The sequence below is a fragment of the Dipodomys spectabilis genome, unplaced genomic scaffold, assembly GCF_019054845.1.
Source record: "Dipodomys spectabilis isolate Male_0828 unplaced genomic scaffold, ASM1905484v1 ptg000076l, whole genome shotgun sequence".
Lineage (NCBI taxonomy): Eukaryota > Metazoa > Chordata > Mammalia > Rodentia > Heteromyidae > Dipodomys > Dipodomys spectabilis.
In genome coordinates, this window is record NW_024870753.1 from 1,797,984 (window position 1) to 1,821,373 (window position 23,390).

At 43.3% G+C, this 23,390-nt stretch overlaps 2 protein-coding genes across 2 annotated transcripts in view; one reads left to right on the forward strand and one right to left on the reverse strand.

Moving 5' to 3' along the window:
* Positions 1-8,984, reverse strand: part of Btg4 (BTG anti-proliferation factor 4) — a 45,891-nt gene extending 36,907 nt beyond the window's left edge. Inside the window, exons 1-2 of the mRNA XM_042682711.1 lie at positions 8,903-8,984; positions 5,732-5,844 (exon numbers count right to left, since the gene is read on the reverse strand). The gene's annotated coding sequence lies outside the window, so the exon portion shown is untranslated. The remainder of the gene's footprint in view (positions 1-5,731; positions 5,845-8,902) is intronic.
* On the forward strand, positions 1,166-19,745 carry Layn (layilin). Its single transcript, XM_042683023.1, has 7 exons — positions 1,166-1,383; positions 4,240-4,537; positions 8,929-9,086; positions 13,210-13,242; positions 13,844-13,927; positions 15,768-15,870; positions 17,819-19,745. The coding sequence occupies exons 1-7, from the start codon at positions 1,299-1,301 to the stop codon at positions 18,180-18,182; spliced, it is 1,125 nt and encodes a 374-aa protein (XP_042538957.1). The 5' UTR covers positions 1,166-1,298; the 3' UTR covers positions 18,183-19,745.
* Positions 19,746-23,390: the final 3,645 nt, after the last annotated feature.

Below are 23,390 nucleotides of genomic sequence, written 5' to 3' on the forward strand. Positions count from 1 at the left end.
TCTGTTTATGTGGTGCTGAGGAATCAAACCCAGGGCCTCATGCATGCAAGGCAAGCACTCTACTACTGAGCCACCTTCCCAGCCCCAGGCCACACATAAATTAAATGAAGGATTTCAGACAGAATCAGATACTTCAAGTACTTCTTCCCCCATTGCAGTTCTATAATTTGATCACCAAAACACTCTGGAAAGACTGTGTGTTAGAGGTGAAATATTCAAATCAGGATATAGAGAAGAAATGCTGCTGTTTTCTGCAATATAAGTATCCCTCATATTTGCAACTGTTGCCCAGATAGCCCAGTCTCCACCCCGGGTTTTCTCCAGGCCTGTTTGTCTAAAACTAGTGGCTAAAAAGCTTAGACCCATCACTGTTTTCTTGACTGTTGTTCTGGCAATCAGAGTGGGTAGATAAGCAGAAACAAACAGCTATTGTGGGAGTTTAGAAAAGGGAGCACATGTTGATTATTAGCTAAATTGGTTAGAAAAGTTTTTGCAGAGGCAATGAAGTCCGTCTCTCCTGGAAGAGAGGATGGGGTGGTCTTTTTCCTACCATTAAAGGCTGAATGTCAACCCCACTCACTTCCTTACATGTATGTGTCCAGCAAAAATCAGAACGGTTTTCTTGATGAGCTCTGGGACAGTCTTTGGTTTCCGATGGCATCCACTCTCAGCCAGGACAACTCCAACTCAGCCACCATTTATGATGACTCCATACTGTGTCTATAACTCTGGGCACACTGTAGGTGTGAGCATCTGCTCTATACTCCTTCCTTTCCAAAGAGTAGCCCAGGACGCTGGGACTGTGGTCTACTGAGCCACAGTAAGTGCTTTGCTTTCCCTCTTCCTTTAGCCCACACTCAGGCTATGGTCCTGGCGACAGGAAGGCGAGATGTGGTACTTTTGGGGGCCACACTGAGCTCTTCCCCCCATTTTAGGGCAGCCGTCCTACTTCCTGGAGGACTGGGGGCAGAGGACAGGGAGCTGGCCCCTTCCACCATTAGCTGTCCTGTGGGCCGGGTCTGGCACCTAGCCTGTGGGAGGAGGCTGGCTGAGGCGGACTAGCCCTGGGGTGGCCCGCCCCCCCGCAGTGACGTCCCAGGAGGCGGAGGGCAACGGACTGACCCTGCACCCTCCTGGACTCCTCCCAGTGCGGAGTCCGTGGGAGTCTGTGTGTGGGAGATGCTGCAGCCTCGGTTGCAGTCGTTGCGCACGCAGCGATCTGTCCATCAGTCTGTCTGTCCACTGGCTTCTCCGCCCCGTAGAGTCGGGGTGTCAGAGGGTGCCCGCGAGTCCCAGCCATGCCGGCGGGAGCTGCCCTTGGGGCTATGCTGCTGGCGGTGCTGCTGGCGGGACCGCGGGGCGCCAAGGGGCGCCTGCTGAGCGGTGAGTGCGGGGAGCCGGGAGCGGGCTGCGGGTCGGCCGGGCGGGTGCACGGCGGCGGGGCGAGGGGGGGGACCCAGCTGTTGCTGACCCTTTACAGGATCGCCACTCCCCCCTTCTTTGGCCCGTGGGGGAGGGAGGGAGGGACCCCCACCCCAGACCCCTGCCTCCCCCACCCGAGCTCCACTCCTGGATCGGTCCTCCAGAGTCCCTGGGTACCCAGGAAAGTCCGGGATGGCCCCCTGGGTGGGTGGGAGGCTGGGTAGCTGCGGTCCCGCTGGGCGCCGCGCGCGCGGGAGTGCACGGGCGGGCGGGAGGGGCGGGGGTGCGGCGTGCTGCGGGAAGCCTCGCGGGTTACTCTCGGTGTCCCGTGCGGGAGGGAGCACGGCTGGCTTGCAGCGCCCCTCAAGGGGAGCGCTCTGAGATGGGGAAGACAAGCCTAGTCCGCCCGGGACGAGCCCCGCCTGGCTCCGTAAATGACTCTGGGCTTCCTTCCTTCCGTCCTGTCATTGCAGACTCGGACCTGGACCCCCGCGGAGGTACCGTGCTTAGCTTCTTGCCCGTCTTCCACTGTTCTGCTTGCTGGGACGGGGCGGGGGGGGGGGGGGGGGGGCGGGGGGATGGGATGGAGGAGGATGGCGGCTGCACCATTTCTGGGTTCCCTTCTCAGGCGCCAATACCTTGGCCAAGAAGGGACGGAGAAAATTGGAACCTACTCCTCTCTGGCATCTCAACTTGTGCAGATGATTTAATGAATCTAGGAGTTGATTTCAGGACAGGAGAGAGAGACACACACACATATACACAGAGAGACAGACAGACAGACAGAGAACTGAATTGACCTGCTTGAGTAAGGCTGCAGAAGCCTTACTCGCCCGGTGGTTGGGGTGGGAGGGGGAGAGAGGGCAGAAGCTCCCTCCCCCTTCCCTTTCCTGCAGATGAGAAGAGAAAGACACTTCCTGAAGGCAGGGGAACCAGATGGGCCCCCGGGCATCTTTCCAGCTCCGGCCCGCACTCTCAGACAGGTTGTATGTGGCCAGGCTGGACCCTACAGGAAACTCCATTGAGGTGTTATGTTTTCCCTTGGCAATCCAGTGGAAACGTGGGAGCTGCCAGAAAATCCAACTCCAGCTTATGCTAAACGGTCCGGTATGGGGGGAAGGGGGGTGTTCCTGAAGCCTCATTTATCTTTCTTCTGCTGCCTGATTTAGAACCCCTTTAAGGAATCATAAGAACTTGGCCAGGGTGGCCTCCTCTCCTCTCCAGGCCTCTTTGAGAAAGGCTCAGCTTCTCTGCTTTGAGCCCTTCTAATTTGCTTATCCACTTAGAGATTCCCTGTTAGCAGCCAACAGCCAAAGAGTAACAGGGAGGAGGTGCAAAATTCTTTCAGCTTCTTGCTTGTTGAGAATTTCTTTAGAAAAGTGGTGAGAGAAGGGATGAAAATAAAGATTCACTGGAGCTTTCTGGACCATCTGTATGTATTCATTCCCAGTTAGCACTAACAGTATTATTAATGTCTGTGGCCTTCTTCCCTTGTATTCTAGACAGTACTGAGAATAATATTTTTTTTAAAAAGTTATCTGGCTCCCTACACAACTACAAAACAAGTTGGGGAAATGAGAATATTCCAGAAGTTCTGGGAAGAGATTGCCAAACCCAATCCTTTACCCTTTATTCTATGGTAGAAATTCACACCCACTGCCATATTTTGGCTCTTTTCTTGCAGTACTACTCTCTCTTTATTGAGATGAGTTTTTCATTTTGTACACTTGGATCGAGATGGAAATACTATGTGATCCTATGGAGTAGGATCTGGCGTTTGTTTCCATATTCCTAGCAACTAGTGACACACAAAGTGGATACACTCAGTAAATACTCAGTGAAGGAGTAATGAGACTAAGGTTTTGGCTGCCTAATGATTTCAGTCATCCAGACACAACTGAGGACAGTGTGTGCCGATGAAACATTTGTTGTTACTTGCTGCTCAGCAAAGTTGTCTGAAATAGTCTAAAACCCTTGAGGTATTAGTCAGATGAGATACATGGTATGGGTTCCCAGAACAATCTGAACCTGAGGCTAGAATGATTGTGTGATCGGATCTGGATTCTGACTCAGATGCTGCTGCTGCTATAGCTATGTGACCTTAAACAAAATATTTAATTTCCCCAAGCCTCAGTTTTCTCTATTGTAAAATGGGCCATAAATAGTATCTACATCCTGGGATGGCTCTATCGTTAAAAAAGATAAAGTATGTATGTAAATATAAAGCCCTTACCATTGTTAATGGCACACAGGAAAAGTCCAGTAAGCCGTAGGTGTTGTCTTTAGGTCAGAGGACTGACAGTACTAGAGAAGCCCATGTATCTGATGCTCTTAGCTTCTGCTCACATAAGAGACTGAATCTAGGTAAGTTAGAAACCTCAGGATGCCTCTTTACCTAAAAGCACCACTTAATAGAGATACTCACTTTAAGTGACATTAATTTCCTGAGATTCCCTAATGGCATAAAAGTGTTCCTTGTGTGTCTTAAGTGAAGTCATAAATCTTCTTTGAGAGATAGAAATGTCTGTTTTTAAGAATCTGTAATGGAATAAACAAAATATAGTATCTTCCATCACGTGGGCATCACTCCATAATACAGGCATCAGAGTTTAAATTACTGCAAGTACATGCTAGAGGGAGTACTAATTTTCTCTGGGAATCCTAATTGACATGAAAATCCTCTGCTGATGACTAGTGAGTACTCAGAATCCTACTCAGAGATCATCATTCAGAGACTCCTCTGAGTAACTCTTCTCTGGTATACTTTCAGTGAGAACATAAAATGGCTGCTTTCTTTTTGTATTTTTCTTTCTCTAGGGCAGCTGGTCTGCCGAGGAGGGACCCGAAGGCCTTGTTATAAAGTCATTTATTTCCATGATGTTTCTCGAAGGCTGAACTTTGAGGAAGCCAAAGAAGCCTGCCGATGGGATGGGGGCCAGCTAGTCAGCATTGAGTCTGAAGATGAGCAGAGACTGATAGAAAAGTTCATTGAAAACCTCTTGGCATCTGATGGTGACTTCTGGATTGGACTCAGGAGGCGTGAGGAGAAAAAAAGCAATAGCACAGCCTGCCAGGACCTTTATGCTTGGACTGATGGCAGTACATCAAAATTTAGGTAAGTGAACCAACAGCATCAACTCCCTTGACATAACTCAGAACGACGCAGGGTAGATGGACAATGACACATCAATGGGAAAGAAAGGAAGAGAAAGCCAGGCAAATGCGGGGGTGGGGGGTGGAGAACGGAGGGGAAGAGGACAATAACACCAGAATACCCACTGACCAGAGCAGTGTGGTAAAAGTAGCAAGCTCAATCTTCACTTGAGCCCAGATGAAGTACAAAGAGTCCTCTTCAGCTGGGTGAAGCCCAGTACCATTGTTTCAATGCACAGGATTGTAAATCAGTGATTCTGGCTGTCTGGCCTTTCAGACTAAAATACACATCAAGAGAATGAAAGTCTCTGGAGTCAAGATGGGACTATCACAAGCCACAGAAAACCCTGATAAAAGACAAGAAATCTGAGCCAAGGAAGGCTGTAATCTGTAGGACCCTTCTAAATTTATACCACCAAGACAGTGATGCTCACTCACACCACACCATGGCAGGGTGACCTTGCTGTCATCTCTTCCTAAAAAAATCAATGGTGGCCAGGTGCCCATGGCTCATACCTATAGGAGGCTGAGCTCTGAGGCAGTTCAAAGCCCACCTGGGAAGAAAGTCCCTGTGAGACTCTTATCTCCAATTAACAACTCAAAAACCAGAGAGCGCTTGCCTTGCATGCATGAGGCCCTGGGTTCGATTCCTCAGCACCACATAAGCAAAAAGAAAAAAAAAAAAAAAGCCGGAAGTGGCTCTGCGGCTCAAGTGGTAGAGTGCTAGCCTTGAGCTGAAGAGCCGAGGGACAGCGCCCAGGCCCAGAGTTCAGACCCCATGACCGGACCCCACAAAAAAAAAAAACCAGAAATGGTGCTGTAGTTCGATTGGTATAGCGCTAGCCTTGAGCACAAAGAGGCTCAGGGACAGTGAACAGGCCCTGAGTTCAAGCCCTACAACCGACAAAAAAAAAAGTCTATGGTGTGGACTAACATTTAATAGTATCAAGATTAAGAGGCAGACATAATACTAGAGAAATGTCTATAAATATAACATAATTAATATCTTTATGATAAAGAGCTGTCATTGAAAGCTTTTTTTAACTTACCCCAAAAGATAAAGTGGCAAAAGCACAAAACAGAAAATCTAATCATATGGAAAAACATATAAAGTCATTATCAGACAAAAAGATGAAGATAAAAACATGCATTTTACCTGTTATATCTAAGTCAGTAAGTAACATCTGTTGCTATCTACCCATTATGCTGATCAGATGTCATCGTCATATAAGTTTGGGAGAAACTCCTCCACGGTTCTCATGGGCTTCTCTTCATGAGAGAAACAGAAAGGAAGGTTAATAGATGAACTATACTATATATCTCTCACTGCAGAATGTCCCAGGTCCACAACTAATATTTACTGATCTCCCTCTTCTAGTTTCCAGTTCAGATTCCCACCCTCACGTCCATTGGTCTCCGTGACTGACCGAGTGGCATAACCAGGCTCTTATCTCTGAAGAGTCTGCCCTGGTCACCTAGAACTTCTCAGGCCATTGTTAACGTACTTTTCCATTGATATAAAAATTGAGACATGAATACCAAGAGATACCCAAGTAGATAACCTAGGAGTCTTCTCCCTGCCCATACCATATAAAAGGAAACCTAGCTGCTCTTTATGATTAGAATTACCTACCTCCTGCCATGATAATGATGTTTCTTCTTGATTGCTAGTCCCTGGACACAAGGATCCCAATTCAATAAGATTCTTGCTATATCTTCTAGAAATATTTCCCTCTTGGAACTAAGTACCTCAAGACTCCCAAAGCCTGGCATTGCAGAGACAAGGAATACAAATTCTCTCCAGTGACTTACTACCACTTTTGTTCATTGGCCAGACCCATGTATTAGACTCTTGTAAATACAGGACTACTGCATAAATCGCTGGTTTAAAGCATATATGGTTTTGTTGAGTTGATAACCAACCTACAACATTGCCTCTAAGATGATGCTTCAAGTATTTTTTTTTTGGGGGTCCGGTCGTGGGGCCTGAACTCTAGGCCTGGGCACTGTCCCTCAACTCTTTACCTCAAGGCTAGTGCTCTACCACTTGAGCCCCAGCACCACTTCCAGCTTTTTTCTTTTTGCTTATGTGGTGCTGAGGAATCGAACCCAGGGCCTCATGCATGCAAGGCAAGTGCTCTACCACTGAGCCACCTTCCCAGCCCTTCAAGTATATTTTCAACAAACTATTCAATTACTTTGTCAAACTGGCAGCTTGAGTCAACTCCATGGCCTGTTGCCTGTACCCTTTTCCTTCTTTGTGAAACAGGTCCCCCAGGTTGATAAGATGTTATTTGGGATCTTGTTTTATAGACTGAGTACTGAATATACCTTTAGAGAGTGGTGCTGACTAAGGTACTAAGGCAGGAAAGGCAAATCCATGCCCAGATTGTGTACCTATTCCAAAATGAATCATTATCCCCTTTAGGAGTCCAAATGCTATGCTTCCTTTTCCAAATTATTACATGGATGAAATAGACTTTTGGAGCTGGGAATGTGGCTTAGTGGTAGAGTGCTTACCTAGCATGCATGAAGCCCTGGGTTCAATTCCTCAGTACCACATAAACAGAAAAAGCTGGAAGTGGCACTGTGGCTCAAGTAATAGAGTGCTAGCCTTGAGCATAGAGAAGTTCAGGGACAGCGCCCAGACCCTGAGTTCAAGCCCCAGGACTGGCAAAAAAAGAAAAAAATAGTCTTTTAACTTGAAAGGTATATTCTAGTATTCGCTAGGTCACTAAGCATCTCTACATGCTTAAAAAAAAAAAAAAGTGGCTTGTTCCTGAATATCCATAGGATTTCTCTCCAACCCTCAGGAGCACATGATTCTTACTGAGTCCTACAATATATTATCTACTTGTTGTTCCTCAGGTCCATTTGGCAAGATGTCAGCAATATACTGGACCAGTGTAATTTTCTACAAGATATCTAGGAAGTCAAGGCTTCTTCTAACCACATTATAGCAGAAGGTGGGAAAAGCCGATCTCACCTTTAGGAAAGACCATGAAAGTATACTTTTGTCCATTCCCAATGAATAAAAACTGTTCCAGATATTTCTGGTTGGGAATCACAGAAAATCACATTGGTCCATTAACCTCTCCCTCTACCAGTGAGTTCTCAGTCTGAAAACTGGCTGAAATCCAAAAAACAATGCTGGGAATACATTCCATCTATCTATGAGATGAAATACCACGGAGCTATAAGGCCAATGGGGAGTAACAATGGTGAAGAACAGGATGAAGATACTGATGAGGAACATGGCACATCTCCCCCAGGGTCCTCAGAGGCAGCCATAATATCCAAGGAGTTATCTGAGTTGCAAGCTCAGCTGTTGTTCAGGAAATTCAACTTAGGTGATTAAACGAAGGATCTTCCTTTTGGCAGAATGCGACACAGAACTAAAGCAGAGCCATACTCTATCACTAGCAGGAGACCTGTCTCTTAGCTATCTCTTTCCTGAGGAGGGGTTCTTAGAAAAGCTAGACAGAACAACAGTACCTAGTTAAATAGTCTGAGCATCAGGGCAAGATCTCAATCCAGGAGAAAACTGCTCAGATAACATAACCAGGCAGAGTACAAAGCCCAGCCCTGAGTCAACAAATGGGGCGGACTCCTGCACATTGAGATGGTCAACAGAATCTAAGGTTTTAACCTGGCCCCCACATATCCAGGCCATTGGATAGTATAGCTAAGCCCCCACTTTGGGGGACTCGAGAGGCAAAGCTAAGATACCTGGCAGTAGAGACTAAGAGGTTTATGGGCCTGATCAAGAGGAAATGACTTCAAAACTGAAACAGACCCAGTGGTTTTCCTGACTTTGTCCCCATCCCCTCACATGCTTTAAAAGCATCTCTCTCTCTCTCTCTCTCTCTCTCTCTCTCTCTCTCTCTCTCTCCATACATGTATACATATATATGTATATATATATATATATATATATATATATATATATATGTGCATGTCTTGTTCAGATGCTTTAATTTCTCATCTACTATCCAGGAATGTTAAGGCAGCAGTGGCTAATGATAAGCAGGGAAAATGGAAACAGGAAGTATCTGCATGACATGTACCATTCCTTTTCTCAGTACATCTGATCTCTGAAAAATGAGAAACAAAACACAATTAGCAGAAAAAGTAAAGGACCAGCTCTGCTAGTTGCTTCTCTTCCTAATTACTTTGCAGACAGCATATGGAAAAGAGGTTGTGGTAAATGTCAGATGATTGATTGTGACATCCATAGTAGAGAGTATATGGTTCTGCTTATTGGAGTACTTTAGCACCTCCCTCTCTCTGTATTGGTTTCTGAAGTGGAATCTGTATGTCTGGTCACCTCTGTTGTTGATCCCTTTCCTACAGGAACTGGTATGTGGATGAGCCTTCCTGTGGCAGCGAGGTCTGTGTGGTCATGTACCATCAGCCATCAGCACCTGCTGGTATCGGAGGCCCCTATATGTTCCAGTGGAATGATGACCGATGCAACATGAAGAACAATTTCATTTGCAAATACTCTGATGGTAATAAGTCCTTTCCCAAACTATGGCTGAATCTTTAGCCTTCTCTCCCATTTCACAAACAGGTGCTAATATCAAGAATTTGTTTTTTTGTTTCGGGGAAAGCTTGTTGCACATACCAGCACTATTAAACTTGGGGAATTCTTATAAAGAGAAAGAGGATGACACTTCCTTACTGACGAATAATTCTAGCAAAGAAAAGGTTATCAGATGTTAAGACCAGAAAAAAAGATGATAAAGAAAGGATCTAATTATGTGTGGTGAAGCAAGTCTTCTGAGAACATCCCAAAAGGCCTGGACAAGCACGAACGTTTACACATCCCACATGTGTAGGAGCCTGGAATTAGCTAACCAGTTCTCCTACAAGTCATCTAACAACCATGTGAGCTTATTTGGGGGGAATTTAAAGGAACACACAAATGACCAGCAGCAGCTCAGGATAAAGTACACCAATTCCACTGGCATTAGGCAGAGATAGCAAGCACGTGGATGAGTAATTTTAAACTCCCAAGACCACCTACCCCTGTAGATATGACTTACAAATTTAATTTGCATGTGCTTCCAGACCAGAAGGATTTTGCTGAGTTTTCCCAGATTCCCTTATTTTAACTGACTTAGAGTTAAACTTGAACTCCTTAATGATTCATCCCTGAAGTTTCTTACCACCTCTAAGCTGCTTGGCCCTGATTCTTTTATGACATGAGTAGAATAACTTGTTATTTATATTTAGTTTAGGACTATATAATATTTTAAAGTCTCTTGCATTGGATCATGTTATGGGGGCAATTTTTTTGCTACTAAAAGATGTTTTCCCTCCCTTTTTACTCACTCAGATGAATTCTCCCATACAGAGTTGTCTCAGGCAACAAGGGTACAAAGATCTAGACTGCTTAGCAAGTCACATTCTCAGAACAGTGAAAGCAAAACACTTGTTACAAACTGACTCTCCATCTGTGTGTGTGTGTGTGTGTGTGTCAGCCCTGGGGCTTGAACTCTGGGCCTGGGAGCTATCCCTGAGCTTTTGTGCTCAAAGCTAACACTCTGCCACTTGAGTCACAGCTCCACTTTGTGTGTGTGTGTGTGTGTGTGTGTGTGTGTGTGTGTGTGTGTGTGTGTGTGTGTGTGTGTATGGTTAATTGGAGATAAGAGTCTTATGGACTTTCCTGCCAAGGCTGGCTTCAAACATGATCCTCACATCTCAGCCTCCTGAATAGCTAGGGTTACAGGTGTGAGCCACCAGTGACAGGCCACTTTTGTTAGTTATATTCTGTTAGCTACAAGGCTTAAATGTTTGTTCTCTAATATTATTAAATAAGAGACTTTTTAAAATTTTTCATTAGCATCCTTTTATTTTTGAACTTGAAATCATATTCTTCCTTTGTTTTGTATTAATTGCTGTTTTAATGCATTAAATACATTAATGAGTTCTAGCTGGAAAAAGGACAGCATACCCAACCCACAGGGTTTAATAAGGAGAGTATGATAAAATGCTATTTGCAGAGGTGTAGAAAAAGAGCAAGAAATGGCAAAATGCCTGGGACTAGCTACAATGGGAAGCTATCCACTACTATGTTTATAAAGGGAACAAAGGGAGAGAATCATTTTAGCAAAACCCAGAGGAAGCTGGCATCATAAGAGGACCCACCAAAGAATGCTGCTACTGTCCAAGCATGCTGATATGGAAGGGGACATGAGGAATATAAATACCATGACCTCTCTCCTCCTGTCCTCTGATCTTTTGACTTTGCTTCCCTACAATCAAAGCGCAAAGACAAGAGGCTTCGATGAAATAGTTAATAGAGATCAGCCTCTCCCAAAACAGAGAACGGATCTGATAGAGGTTAGGTGGGCAAGTGGAGAATAAATGTATTGCCTTTAAGAAGCCACCCATCTTGGGCTGGGAATGTAGCTTAATGGTAGAGTGCTTGCCTAGCATGCATGAAGCCCTGGGTTTGATTCCTCAGTGCCACAAAAACAGAAAAAGCTGGAAGTGGCCCTGTGGCTCAAGTGGAAGAGTGCTAGCCTTAAGCACAGAGAGGCAGTGCCCAGGCCCTGAGTTCAAGCTCCAGGACCAGGAAAAAAAAAGCCACCCCTCCTTAGGATAAGCTCATACAACTTAGCATGCTAGAAAAGGATGATCAGACCCTTGCCTTCCTATCCAGCCTCAACTCTAACTACTCCAAGTCCTCTCCTTGTCCTATTCTAACATCTTTGCACTCAGTGCAGTTCCCTGAGAGCTCTGACCTACTGCCTCCTATGCATAGAACACCCTTTCCCCTTTCCCAATTAATTCACTCTTACTCTTCAGGTTTAGGTGAAGCATTACCTTCTCTCCTAACAAGTGCAACAAGTCATTGTGGATTGTTATGGTCACCCCAATGATGATGGTAACAGTAATGATAAAGGTTTTCTATGCTTGACATTATCAGGTCAATGAAAGAATGTGGAATGTGACTGGTTCTTTGATAACAGTATTACATCAAGATGGATTTCTTGGTTTTGATTATTGTATCGTGGTTACATAAGAGAATGTCCTCTCTCTTTTAAATGCAAATGGAAGACAGCACATATGCAACTTAGTCTCTGGAGGAAAGTTATGTCTGTGCAAGTATGCATGAAGACATATACATATACATGTGTATAAATACAAAGATATAGAGGTAGGTAGGCAGGCAGACAGATAAGACTAGAATAATTAAGTCAATGAAATGTGATAAAATGATTAGGTAAAGTGTATCTTGCAAATTTTCATAAATCTAAAATCGTTCCAAAATACGAAATTAAAAAGTAATTTCCTTTGGGAAGACTTCAGCCCCCTCAAAACTAGGTTGAATAGTCTTCCTTTTTTTAAAAATAATTTTATTTTATTTTTTGTCAGTCATGAGGTCTGAATTATGGGCCTGGGCGCTGTTTCGCAGCTCTTCAGCTCAAACCTAGCACTCTACCACTTGAGCCACAGCACCACTTACAGCTTTTTCTGCCATGTGGTGCTAAGGAATTGAACCCAGGGCCTCATGCATGCAAGACAAGCACTCTACCACTGAGCTACCTTCCCAGCCCCCTAGTTGTCTTTTTCTCATAAAGGAAACATTATTATCAAAACTATTGAAATTGAGTTTTTTGGCTGGGAAGGTGGCTCAGTGGTAGAGTGCTTGCCTTGCATGCATGAGGCCTGGGTTCGATTCCTCAGCACCACATAAGCAGAAAAAGCCGGAAGTGGCACTGTGACTCAAGTGGTAGAGTGCTAGCCTTGAGCTGATGAGCTGAGGGGCAGTGCCCAGGCCTAGAGCTCAGGCCCCACGACCAACAAAATAAAAAAGAAATTCAGTTTGTTTTTATACAGCAGAGCAGTCTTTATCACACAGTCGTCATTCTATAAATAGGCTTAAAGATAAATAAGGTTTGGATCAAGTGCATACACATGCACTTATGAGAAGAGAATTAAACCTTTCTGTTCTCTCTGAAGTAAACTTTAGGATAGGCTCAGGACTAAGATTTCTAAATCCTGCTGTTAAGGATCCCCATCCTTCTGAACTCCAGAGCATCTGATTAGCACAGGATACTCATTGCCAACATAGTTGAGGTTTGTCAAAAGCAAATACAACGGACTTTTGTTGTCTACGCAACCTGACCTTTCTGAGGCCTTGGGAAGTATTTTGAAGAACTCAGGGCCTATCACCAGGTTCTGACTCAGAGCTGGCCAGTCCCTCAACCACTTCCACTGCTTGGAGATCAATGTTTGCCATTCTAAAAAGCACTTTCATGGAAACTAATAAAATGACTTGAGCTGCTTTCAAAGAATCCAGGTCAGGAGCATAGTGGGGGAGGAGAGATTACTGTTGAACCTGGATTAGCTATCTTTGAGCTAGAGGAAACTGTGTGACAATACACGGGGACTCATTGTACCAGGCTCTCTGCTATTCTAAAAAAAAATTTTTTTTTCAAGAAGAAAGCCTGAAATGAAGTAATTCTTTTGAATTAACTAACTCACTTCCTTGTGTCTGGTAACAATAAACGATCTGGTAATGATAAGTAAATTTTTTTTGGAAATGGATGCCATTTTCTAGCTGATGTCATTCAGCTAACAGGAAAGTTTAGTTATAGTTTTGTTTTTGTTTTCCTGCAGTGAAACCAACAGCTCCTTCTATGAGGCCTGGAGGTAAGGCTGTCTTGTGAGACTTGGGTTAATTTGGGCTGCTTTGAAACCCCTCTTTATAGAGTTAGAGCCAAATGTCCTTTTAACCTGATTATTCAACAGAAAGAGCATGAGGGTTAACACAGACAATTTGGACAGCCGTAAACCACATCTAGTCACGATAATAATTTGTTCCTTGTGCTCACTCTCTGCTATTGTCTATTTCTGTCAAATGTGAAAAGCAACAGTTGCAAATTCAGTCTGCAAGGTTCCTTATTATTACTGACAATATGAGTGGCTTAATTTAATCTAATGAGACAAGAGACTGAGCCAAACTGATTATGATTCTAGAAGTAAGTCTTTGGCCCTTCCTCTAGGCACCTTGGTACTTCATGTGGCTCAATGCCACTGCTTTGGGCTGTTTTGGTGCTTGATCTTTGGCAGCAAGAGTTACTAAAACATAAAAGACAATTAAGCCTCAAGGGCAGCAAATTCAACTCTTCACTGGTCAAATTGCTCCTGTTTTTTTTTTTCTTGCATCCCACTTTGGATATAGGAAAGCTTCAAAAAATACTGGACTATGACGCCTTTCTCCAAGTTCTGTATCTGTATGTCTCTTCCCCAGGTGAGAGAACAGACTCAATAACACCCACACTTCCAGAAGAAACACAAAAAGAAGATACCAAAGAAACAGTTAAAGAAAGCAAAGGTGAGTACAGAACTCGTCTGGGAAAAATGGTTAATGGACTTCCTTGATGACAAATGATATGTACTGTATTCTCTACTTCATTCTTCCCACCACTTCTTAAAAATGAAATTAGCCAAGGCATCTGTGACTTTGTAAAATCTGCACTAAATGTGAAACATGCAGCCATCCCCAAAACGATTAAGAATATTATATTAAACTAGATAAGAGGTGAAAGATCCTGTCTTTGTAAAGACAAAGTCTTAAAAACCACCTATGGTCAAGAAGATTGAGGTAGGGTAGTAGGGTGGAGATTGAGAGACTAGATCCAGAGTAATAAGATCAGAAAGGCTCAAGCCATGATGTATAAGGTCTGTGCAACAAAGAGAGGAAATGGACAGAATCACCTAGAAGGTTAGATCATAAAGGTAAAAGAAAATGGATCATTAGCTAATGCGCTTTCAACCTTATTCTCAACCCTGGCTTTCAAAGAGGGATTTTTGTCCCTGAACAAAAATCACTTAATTTCACTGTGCTTCAGTGGCTTCTTTGGCATAATAGAAGTAATCATATTTTTCTTACCTCTTGAGGGCATTACTGTGTCCATAAAATAGAATAATTGCAGTGCTGTAATTCAGTTCTGACAGTGAGTTAGCACAGCCTCTTCATCTTTAAAGGCATGATCCACAAGTGCCCTCACTTCAGACATCAGCTGCAAGTTTGGCATTTATGGGCAACCTGCACATCTGACTAACTGGTTACAAATCTACGGGTGCCCATGACCCTTCTCAGGTTCAGCAAGCTGCCAGAAAAACTCATGAAATCAGGAAGACATTATTCTTAGGCATTTTGTCATACAGGATCAAGTCAAAAGAAGCCAAATGAAGAGATTCATAGGCCAAGTGGGGTATCTGTGTACACTCTGGGTGCAATTGCGATGTATCTACCTCCCTGTGATAGTTTTTGAACCTGTTTGTTTGTTTGTTTTTGTTTTTTATCTTTGATGGTTGTCAGGTTTGCAGCTACATAGAAAAAAAAATTAAAATAGCCTCTGGATGGTTGGGAATGTTAGGTTGATGGGAGTAGGAAAGGCTTTGGTCTCCAATCCTTGATCTCTCCCCAAGTGCCTGAAAGGAACAATTTCTGAGTCTAAGTCTTAAGGGATGTTTTACAACGTCTGCATGATCAGAAGCCCAGGCCTCTGAATGTCCTTCAGAGCCACTGAGAATGAGCTTAGCTGAGCCAGTGAGTCTTGGTCAGAAATATTGGGAACATTTACAGTCTAATTTCGGTGCTCCTCCACTCTGGTAATGACACTGGGACTTCTGGCTTGTTTTTCTTTCCCTCCCTCCCTCTCTCCCACTCCCAGCTTGGGAACTATTGAAGTGCTCCATAAAGGTAAAGACATCAACACAACTCCCCTCCACCCAGCCCAAACCTCTGCTACACTAAGGAGAAAGACAAGGAAAGAATCTCCCTTCTCTGGAAAAAAAAATTATCAAACATTCCTTGCATGAGATTCAAAACCTTATTTTCACTGATATTTAGAATAATAGTACAAATAGAAAATGATCACTTGTTGAAGCTGGAAGGCTTTGCTGACTGGGTAACTGCAACTACTTCCTACCAACATGCTCTCTGGAATAGTCTGTGTTGCTTAGGAATTTTTAAAGCCTGGTTTGAAAAAGGAGAAGGAAGAGGAGGATTAGGAGGAACAGGAGGCGAGAGAGGAGGAACAGGAGGAGGAGGGAGAGGATGAACAGGAAGAGGAAGAGAAGGAAGAGGAGGAGAAAGAAGCAAAGGAGGAAGAGGAGGAGAAAAAAAAAAACACCTCACTAGTGTGCTTTTTTTTTTTCCTTTTTAGATACTGCCTTGAATCTTGCCTACATCCTTATCCCCAGCATCCCCCTTCTCCTTCTCCTTGTGGTAACCACAGTGGTGTGTGCAGCATGGATCTCTAGAAGGAGGCAAGTAAATCCGGCATTGTATAAACCTTTGCACTCTCTGCACTCAGATCTATCTAAGAACCAGTCTGTTGACTTCATTAATAGCCATGGCCACTCCAAGAGAAGGACCACTGCAGAGATGAGAGGACATTTTCTAGCAGCCTCCAGCATTCAAAAGTGCTAAGCATTTGTGCTGAGTGGTGACTGAGAGAGTGATCTTCCATTCTTTATTTTTGTGTGTGTGGAAGCTTTTAAACAGCTCTAAGGGTGAGGCTCTGTTATTCACTTCCTGTGGACCCATGTATTACCCAGCAAAGTGCTCCCATGCATGTAGGTCATCCTTCCAAAACCACTTGTTGAGTAAGGAATGACTAATGGGCCACATGGAAAATGACTGCTTCAAAGCGATCTGGTAAGCCTCCAATGCTAAGTGGCTTCATTCACAATGAGAGTGGAGTTCCTTTTAGTTGAAACACACAGAGAAATTACGATAAAATAGCTCTGCTAGGGAGCCAGAGAGCCTCTATTTACCATCAGGATCAGAGAGATAGCCCCCACTTTTTAAGTGCACAGAATTGCTCAGGTACATTTTTATACCAGTATTCCCATTTTTACAACAGGAAAAGTAAAGTCCAATTTAAGGGTTTGGGGTTGCTTTTTGTTTTGTTTTGTTTTTTACTTCCTCTGGTGACCAATTTGAGATGTGCTAATAATATTCCAATGTAGAAACTATTTTATTTAATAACTTCCTCCAAGGATTTTACTGTAAGGAATAAAGCAGTTGATATTTGAAGAACGGGCACATAGTAAGAACTCAAAAATGGTAGCCATTATTGTGATAGGTTTTATTAGTTACTTCCTTTGACTTTAAAAGTAGAATTCAGTTTGAACAATTACAAATATATTTCTGGCTGGGCACAGTGGCTCATTCATTCCTATAATCCCAGCTACTTGGGAGGTAGAGACCAAGAGGATTGCAGTTTGAAGCCAGCCCAGAATAAAAGGTTTGTGAGATACATACCCCTCGCCATTATAACAAGTAAGTGGGGCATGATAGCACACACCTGAGGTCACTGTTATGCAGGAGGCCTAGGTAGGAAGAATAGTCTGAGGCCAGTCTAGGGCAAAATTGTGAGATCTCTGAAAAATAACTAAAGCAAAAAGGAACTGGCTGAAGTAGTAAAGTTCCTGCTTAGCAAATGAGAAGCCCTAGTTCAAACTCCAGTGCGTGTGTGTGTGTGTGTGTGTGTGTGTGTGTGTGTGTGCGCGCGCGCGCAGGTGCACGCACCCCCATGTGCATGCACATTTACTCTATAGCTGATTCCTGCTTTACCAGGATTTGGGAATAATAACTCCAGCTGGACTCCATCTACATCAAGAAAGAGTTTTCACCTTTATAGTGTTGCAGATTCCTTTATTAGTCTAGTGAGGCCTATGGACCTTTTCCTTGGACACGACTGTTAAATGCATAAAACAAAATACATGGGGATATTATGGAAGCAATTACATTGTCATAGAGTTTAGCAAAATATTTCCAAAAGTGAATGTGTGGTGCAGTAATGTATACATGTGCTTCTTTAATTATATCTACCACTCTTTTCAAGTAGAGACAAGTATAAAATACATCAGGGCAACTATAATCACTGTGATATAATATAAAAATATTATTTCTGTCAGCAATTCAGGTCAAATGTATTATAAATTCTACTCTGTTTTATTACCTATTTTCACACTGCACAGCCATGTAAGTTCTAGCATCAGTAGACAACAGATACACAATCACTTTCAGCATAACACTTTCCTGGTTGGTGCCCCCAAATCAGCCACCCCCAAACCCTGGCCTAGAGGTTTACATAGCTGGGAATTGTGACTTAGTGATTGCCAAGGGTTCCTCTTGCTTGAGGACAAAGCTGGGGAATATTCTGGATCTCCTGATCTCAAATACTCAGTCCCACTGTCTTCCTTCTAGAAAACGGGAGCAGCCAGACCCGGGCACAAAGGATCAACACACCATCTGGGCCTCTCCTCACCAAGAACCCAGCCCAGACCTGGAGGTTTACAACATCATAAGAAAACAAAGTGAAGCAGACTTAGCTGAGCCCCGACCAGACCTGAAGAACATTTCATTCCGGGTGTGTTCAGGAGACGCCACTCCTGATGACCTGTCTTGTGACTATGACAACATGGCGGTGAACCCTTCAGAAAGCGGGTTCGTGACACTGGCAAGCGTGGAAAGTGGATTTGTGACCAACGACATTTATGAGTTCTCCCCTGACAGAATGGGGAGGAGCAGGGAGTGTGGATGGGTGGAAAATGAAATATATGGTTACTAGGAGGTGTGAACAAAACTTGAACTGTTGATGAGAAAGAAAAAAAAGCAAAATTCTCCTACTTTCCATGAGGAAAATGCCCAGAAAGTCTATGAAAATGCTTAGATCAGCTCCTGGGGTTGAGCATGTAATCCCCATTAACTCTAGACGGGTCCCCAAGTTCTGACTGCATTCCTTATTCCAGCCTTCCACTCAGTTTGACCTTATGAGAAAGGCACCTTGCCAAAGATGTGTCCCAGGTGCCAAGCTTGACCTGACATATTGTAGATTATCATTTAAATGTCAGTAGACTGGTCACATCTGATGTCCAAGGGACATTGCTTGAACTAGCAGGGATAAGGGTTTAGTGTGGAAACCCCAGTTTCAGTTTCTGTTTTCCTTTCTGTGTACAACAGCACACATAACCACAAAGAGACAGAAAATAGACTTTTTTCCTCAAAGCCCATGTGTGGCAGCCAAAGGCTGACCTGCATATCAGCAACTCTCCTATCTGAGTTATTTTGTTTTGTTTTCATAGAATAAAATCAAATAAGAAAGCAGGAAGAAGAATATTAGCCAGTCTGAATCTATGGCCCTTCCTCTGCCTACAGCCTCAGGGGACCTTTTTCCCTTTCTCCTTACATCTAAACATAGAAATAACCATCTTGCAAATACTTTTTGAACTAAAAATGAAATTTGTGTCTCTGCTTTGGGGCTTATTTGTGCTCCTAGCCCTGACAGCACCGTGTTTTATGTGCCTGTTTTGCTGCCACATCAACCTACTGCTAATAACAATCCTCTTTCTTTGGCTTCAGAGACTTGACAATTTCAAATGTTTTTGGTCTTTCATTTAGAGAAAAGTTCCTTAGCCCAGCATCAGTCATGGGCATTTGGAAGGCTTGAAAACCATCATTTCACTCCCACCAGCAACCTCTATCAGCTTAACAACCCGCCATTGTAACCTTTCCTCTTACACTTTACCTTTTAAAAACTTGGCAGCTGTGTTTCCTATATAGAGCCCCAAACTAGACAAAGTGAACTAGTCTCAAAGTTATCAATGCAGTGGACCGAAACCTTTTGCCTGACAATCTAACCTCCTGGGCCACAGAAGAGTGTGGATAACTAACATGCCTTTTCTTCCTGCCTTGGACATGTGGTTTATGGGGTTACAACAGTACGTGCTCCAAAAAGTCCAGGTTCCTACTTTGTTTCCCATGTTGGCTCTATAATCTTTCTCTAATCTTGTGTTGTGCCGCACCACACAGACCCCTGATAGGCAGCAAGCTCTGTGAGTGCAGGAATCTTATCTGGCCCTTGGCATCAGCCTTTCTACAACCCTGACAGCACAGTGCAATGTAGGCAACCAAAGGCTGTAAAATATGCACAATGAATCCGTCAGACCAATGTAAAGCTGCCCAAATATTTCAGCTGAAAGATCTGTTGCGCCTGTTTTCTCCTGGGTAGAGACGGTAATTGGACCATTTCAGTTTGAAAAGAATTCCTGTTGCCTAGGAAGAAGAAATCACCGTGCAAAGTAGACAAGCTGGTGAGGAATATTAAAGACTTACTTTAAATATATCATAAAAATTGGAAGTGAGATCTCATTCTTACTCTGTGTATGGAAAAGTTTATAAGCAAGGGGACCAGTACCTTGTCTTTGTCATTTGTGTGTCATCTCTACTGGGACCCACAGATTATCATCCTATGTGTGCTCACAGACAGTCTTAGCCTGTGTATAATGTCCTTTTTCTTCCTCCTTATCCAGGTACATTTCTATCTAGTAACTGTACTCTGTTTACTTAACAAACATTTGCTAGATGTTACATGCTTGCTATGTTCAAACTGAACATTGAGGTTGTTCATTGAGCTAATATCATTTGGAAATTTGGTAAGTCTCTTCCATCATTTAAAGTGGGATGTACCTCCGTGGTAGAATGATGCTTGGCTAGCATGCACCAGGTCCTGGGTTCAATTCCCAGGGTTGCTCATTGTCATGGTTGTATTTACATTACCTAGATGCCTAAAAGAATATCTTTGTATGGGGCTGGTAATGTGGTTTAGTGGTAGAGTGCTTGCCTAGCATACATGAAGCCCTGGGTTCAATTCCTCAGTACCACATAAACAGTGGTAGAGTGCTAGCAAAAGAAGCTCAGGGACAGTGCCCAGACCCTGAATTCAAGCCCCAGGACTGGCCCCCAAAAAAATGCCTTTGTAGGAAACATACATTTGAGAATTAAGGGATGATAGACATCTGGTCAAAACTTACTTCTTAGATGAGTAGGAAGCAGAGGATATTATTTATACTGAACTTGCAACTTTTTCTCTTAATTGGAAATTATTTAATGGAAAGTATTTTTTGAACATTAGTTCTAAAATTGTTGGTAACATATTACTTATCTCTGAGCACAACACACCAGTGTCCCATGCTGATGTGGTTGAGAACGTCTGTGAGCCTCTGATTCAAGATGACAATGAATCATTCATAAAGCTATCAGCAGCACCTGGTGCCACTATAAAACGTGGAGACGTGATACAGGCCTACTCAAAACACAGGGACAACAGGTGAGTTTCAGAACTTCCATCTGCCAAAAAGAAGTGCTTTCCACTTTTCTGTCTCTCTCCCTATTCAAGGAGCTTTACACCTTCTAAACCCTAAAAGGAGCAGGCAGATAGATAGTACTTTTTGCCCTGACTGGCCTCAGACTGTGATCCTCCAGGACTTTCATCTCCTGTTAGCTGAGATTACAGATGCACACCAACCTGTTTGGACCTCAGTTATGTATTTTAATCAGCAAATTTTTATCCCTTCAGTGGCCCAAAGCTTCTGTATTCTGTGTTCTCACAGGTCTTGTGTTTTATTTAAGGGGGAATTTTTTTCTCCCTTAAAATTAAATTTGCAATTGCTTAGCAGTATTGGTGTATTAGGGGCTAAGTCTGTGGCACTTCTCACCATACCATGAGCTGAAGGCTGCTTTAATTATGTCTACCACAAGGTGGCAGTGTTAGGCTGTGATTGAAATTTTGCCTACTGTGCAATTTCTGGGAAGTAACTATAAACAGAAAAGGGAGATAAAGATGTGAGAGGTAAGACTCTAACAAATTAGTTAAAATTCTGGGTTCTGTAACCAAGATATCTAGAATGCAAGTCTTATTTCTTATTAGTTATATGATCTTAAACAAAATAGTTCATTACTGAAGTCTTAGTTTCTTAATTGTTAAATGGGGATAACATTCTCTATCTAGAAATGCTTCTGGGAGAACAAAATTATAAAATATAAGCACTTGGCACATGTTATGAAATGAACTATGACCACCCCCTCCAAAGTATTCAAAGATGGCTGGCAATCCACCAAGAACTAGATGAGAGATGCAGCCAGGCACTAGTGGCTTACACCTGTAATCCTAGCAACTCAGGAGGCTGAGATCTGAGGATTGAGGTTCCAAGCCAGCCAGAGCAGGAAAGCCCATAAGACTCTTATCTCCAATAAACTACCAAAAAAAGCCAGAAACAGAGCTGTGGCTCAAGTGGTAGAGTGCTACTTGTGAGCAAAAGAAGCTCAAGGATAGTACCCAGACCCTGAGTTTAACCCCCAGAACTAGCACAAAAAAAAAAGGTCTCTCACAGCCTTCAAAAGAAACAACTTGATATAGTGTGACACACTATATTTATTGTGCTTAATCCCCCCAGCTATGATACTTTCTTTTGACAGCCCTATCAACCTAATATAGCACATAATTATCCGTCAAATATTAACCAGCATTAGCCCTGAGACAATAGTAAATTACAGTTCATTCTCCAACTGTTTTCACCCAGCCTCAATCCACAAGGCAAAGAATAAGAGGGATCCATAAACTGAGTTGGAATAGGCAGTGCTGCATTTACCTGACTTAGCAGACAACACACCCCAAATTTTTTTTGGTGTCCACTAGAAACAGATTTAACCTCTTTTGTATGTATGATGAGAAAATGGGAGGGAACATTACCTGTCAGGGTGGTCTCAAATGCTCCACACCTGGTGAGGCCAGGACAGATAGCACCTTCAGGGGTGTGTGTGTGTGTGTGTGTGTGTGTGTGTGTGTGTGTGTGTGTGTGTGTGTGTGTGTGTGTGTGTGTGTGTGTGTGTGTGTGTGTGTGTGTGTGTGTGTGTGTGTGTTCAGAATTGTACTCTGATTTTTACAATGAGAAAAAGCAGGTCTGGAAAAGCTGAATGAACTTGCTCAAAACTACATAGCTACTTAGCTCACTGTGAATGACCAGGATGAAGCCTTTCAACTCCTGATATTCTTGCTTCTTTTCTCCTGGCTCAAGTGTGTGTGTGTGTGTGTGTGTGTGTGTGTGTGTGTGTGTGTGTGTGTGTGTGTGTTCAGAATTGTACTCTGATTTTTACAATGAGAAAAAGCAGGTCTGGAAAAGCTGAATGAACTTGCTCAAAACTACATAGCTACTTAGCTCACTGTGAATGACCAGGATGAAGCCTTTCAACTCCTGATATTCTTGCTTCTTTTCTCCTGGCTCACCACTGGGACTTCTCTCCTTAGCTGCTGAAGTAGGAAATAGAGCAAAGAGGAACAGAAAGGAAGATGAATTGCACTCTCGGTTTCGTGGTATCTTGGTGGAACCGAGAGCTGAATACAGAGCTGTGTGAACGAAGTACTATTTACCCACCACCCGTGGAAACATCTGTTCAGTTGTTTTCCCAAACACCATTAGATTGTTCTGGGTCTTCCATACTCTCTTCTCTGCTCTTGCTAATGACCGAGCAGTTACACACTAGCAAATAGGATAGCCAAGCCTTAGCCTTGTCAGCAAAGATAGGGAGTTCAATTACCCAGCCCACATAGGAACAGAATGAATGATTTGCTTTCCTTAGCAACACACACAAATCCAATCAATTAAAGCAATATTATGGCAAAGGCCTCTCTTTTTCCTATGGGGGACTTATTTTGGAATCTTCTTTCAGTTCCTCCCTAGAAATTCTAATCTAAACTCTTCTTGTCCTAGCTAGTTGTTTATTATTTCATCCAGTGCTTCTTAATCTTTTCCACTGAAATACTGGGGAAAAAGAATGCAGGCTGCAGACAAGACACACACACACACACACACACACACACACACACACACACACACACACACACACACACACAAAGTGACAAGAATGTATGCATACAGAGCCCTCGGGAAGTGACCCAAAGCGAAACTCTTGGGAAATACAAATTTTGTTCCAAAGTCCT

Bases quoted from the DNA above. Each gene is read 5' to 3' on its own strand.
- Layn (XM_042683023.1), top strand. From the start codon at position 1,299: ATGCCGGCGGGAGCTGCCCTTGGGGCTATGCTGCTGGCGGTGCTGCTG. The intron at 9,087-13,209 runs GTAATAAGTCCT...GTTTTCCTGCAG, and splicing joins CATTTGCAAATACTCTGATG to TGAAACCAACAGCTCCTTCT. The intron at 13,928-15,767 runs GTGAGTACAGAA...TTTCCTTTTTAG, and splicing joins AACAGTTAAAGAAAGCAAAG to ATACTGCCTTGAATCTTGCC.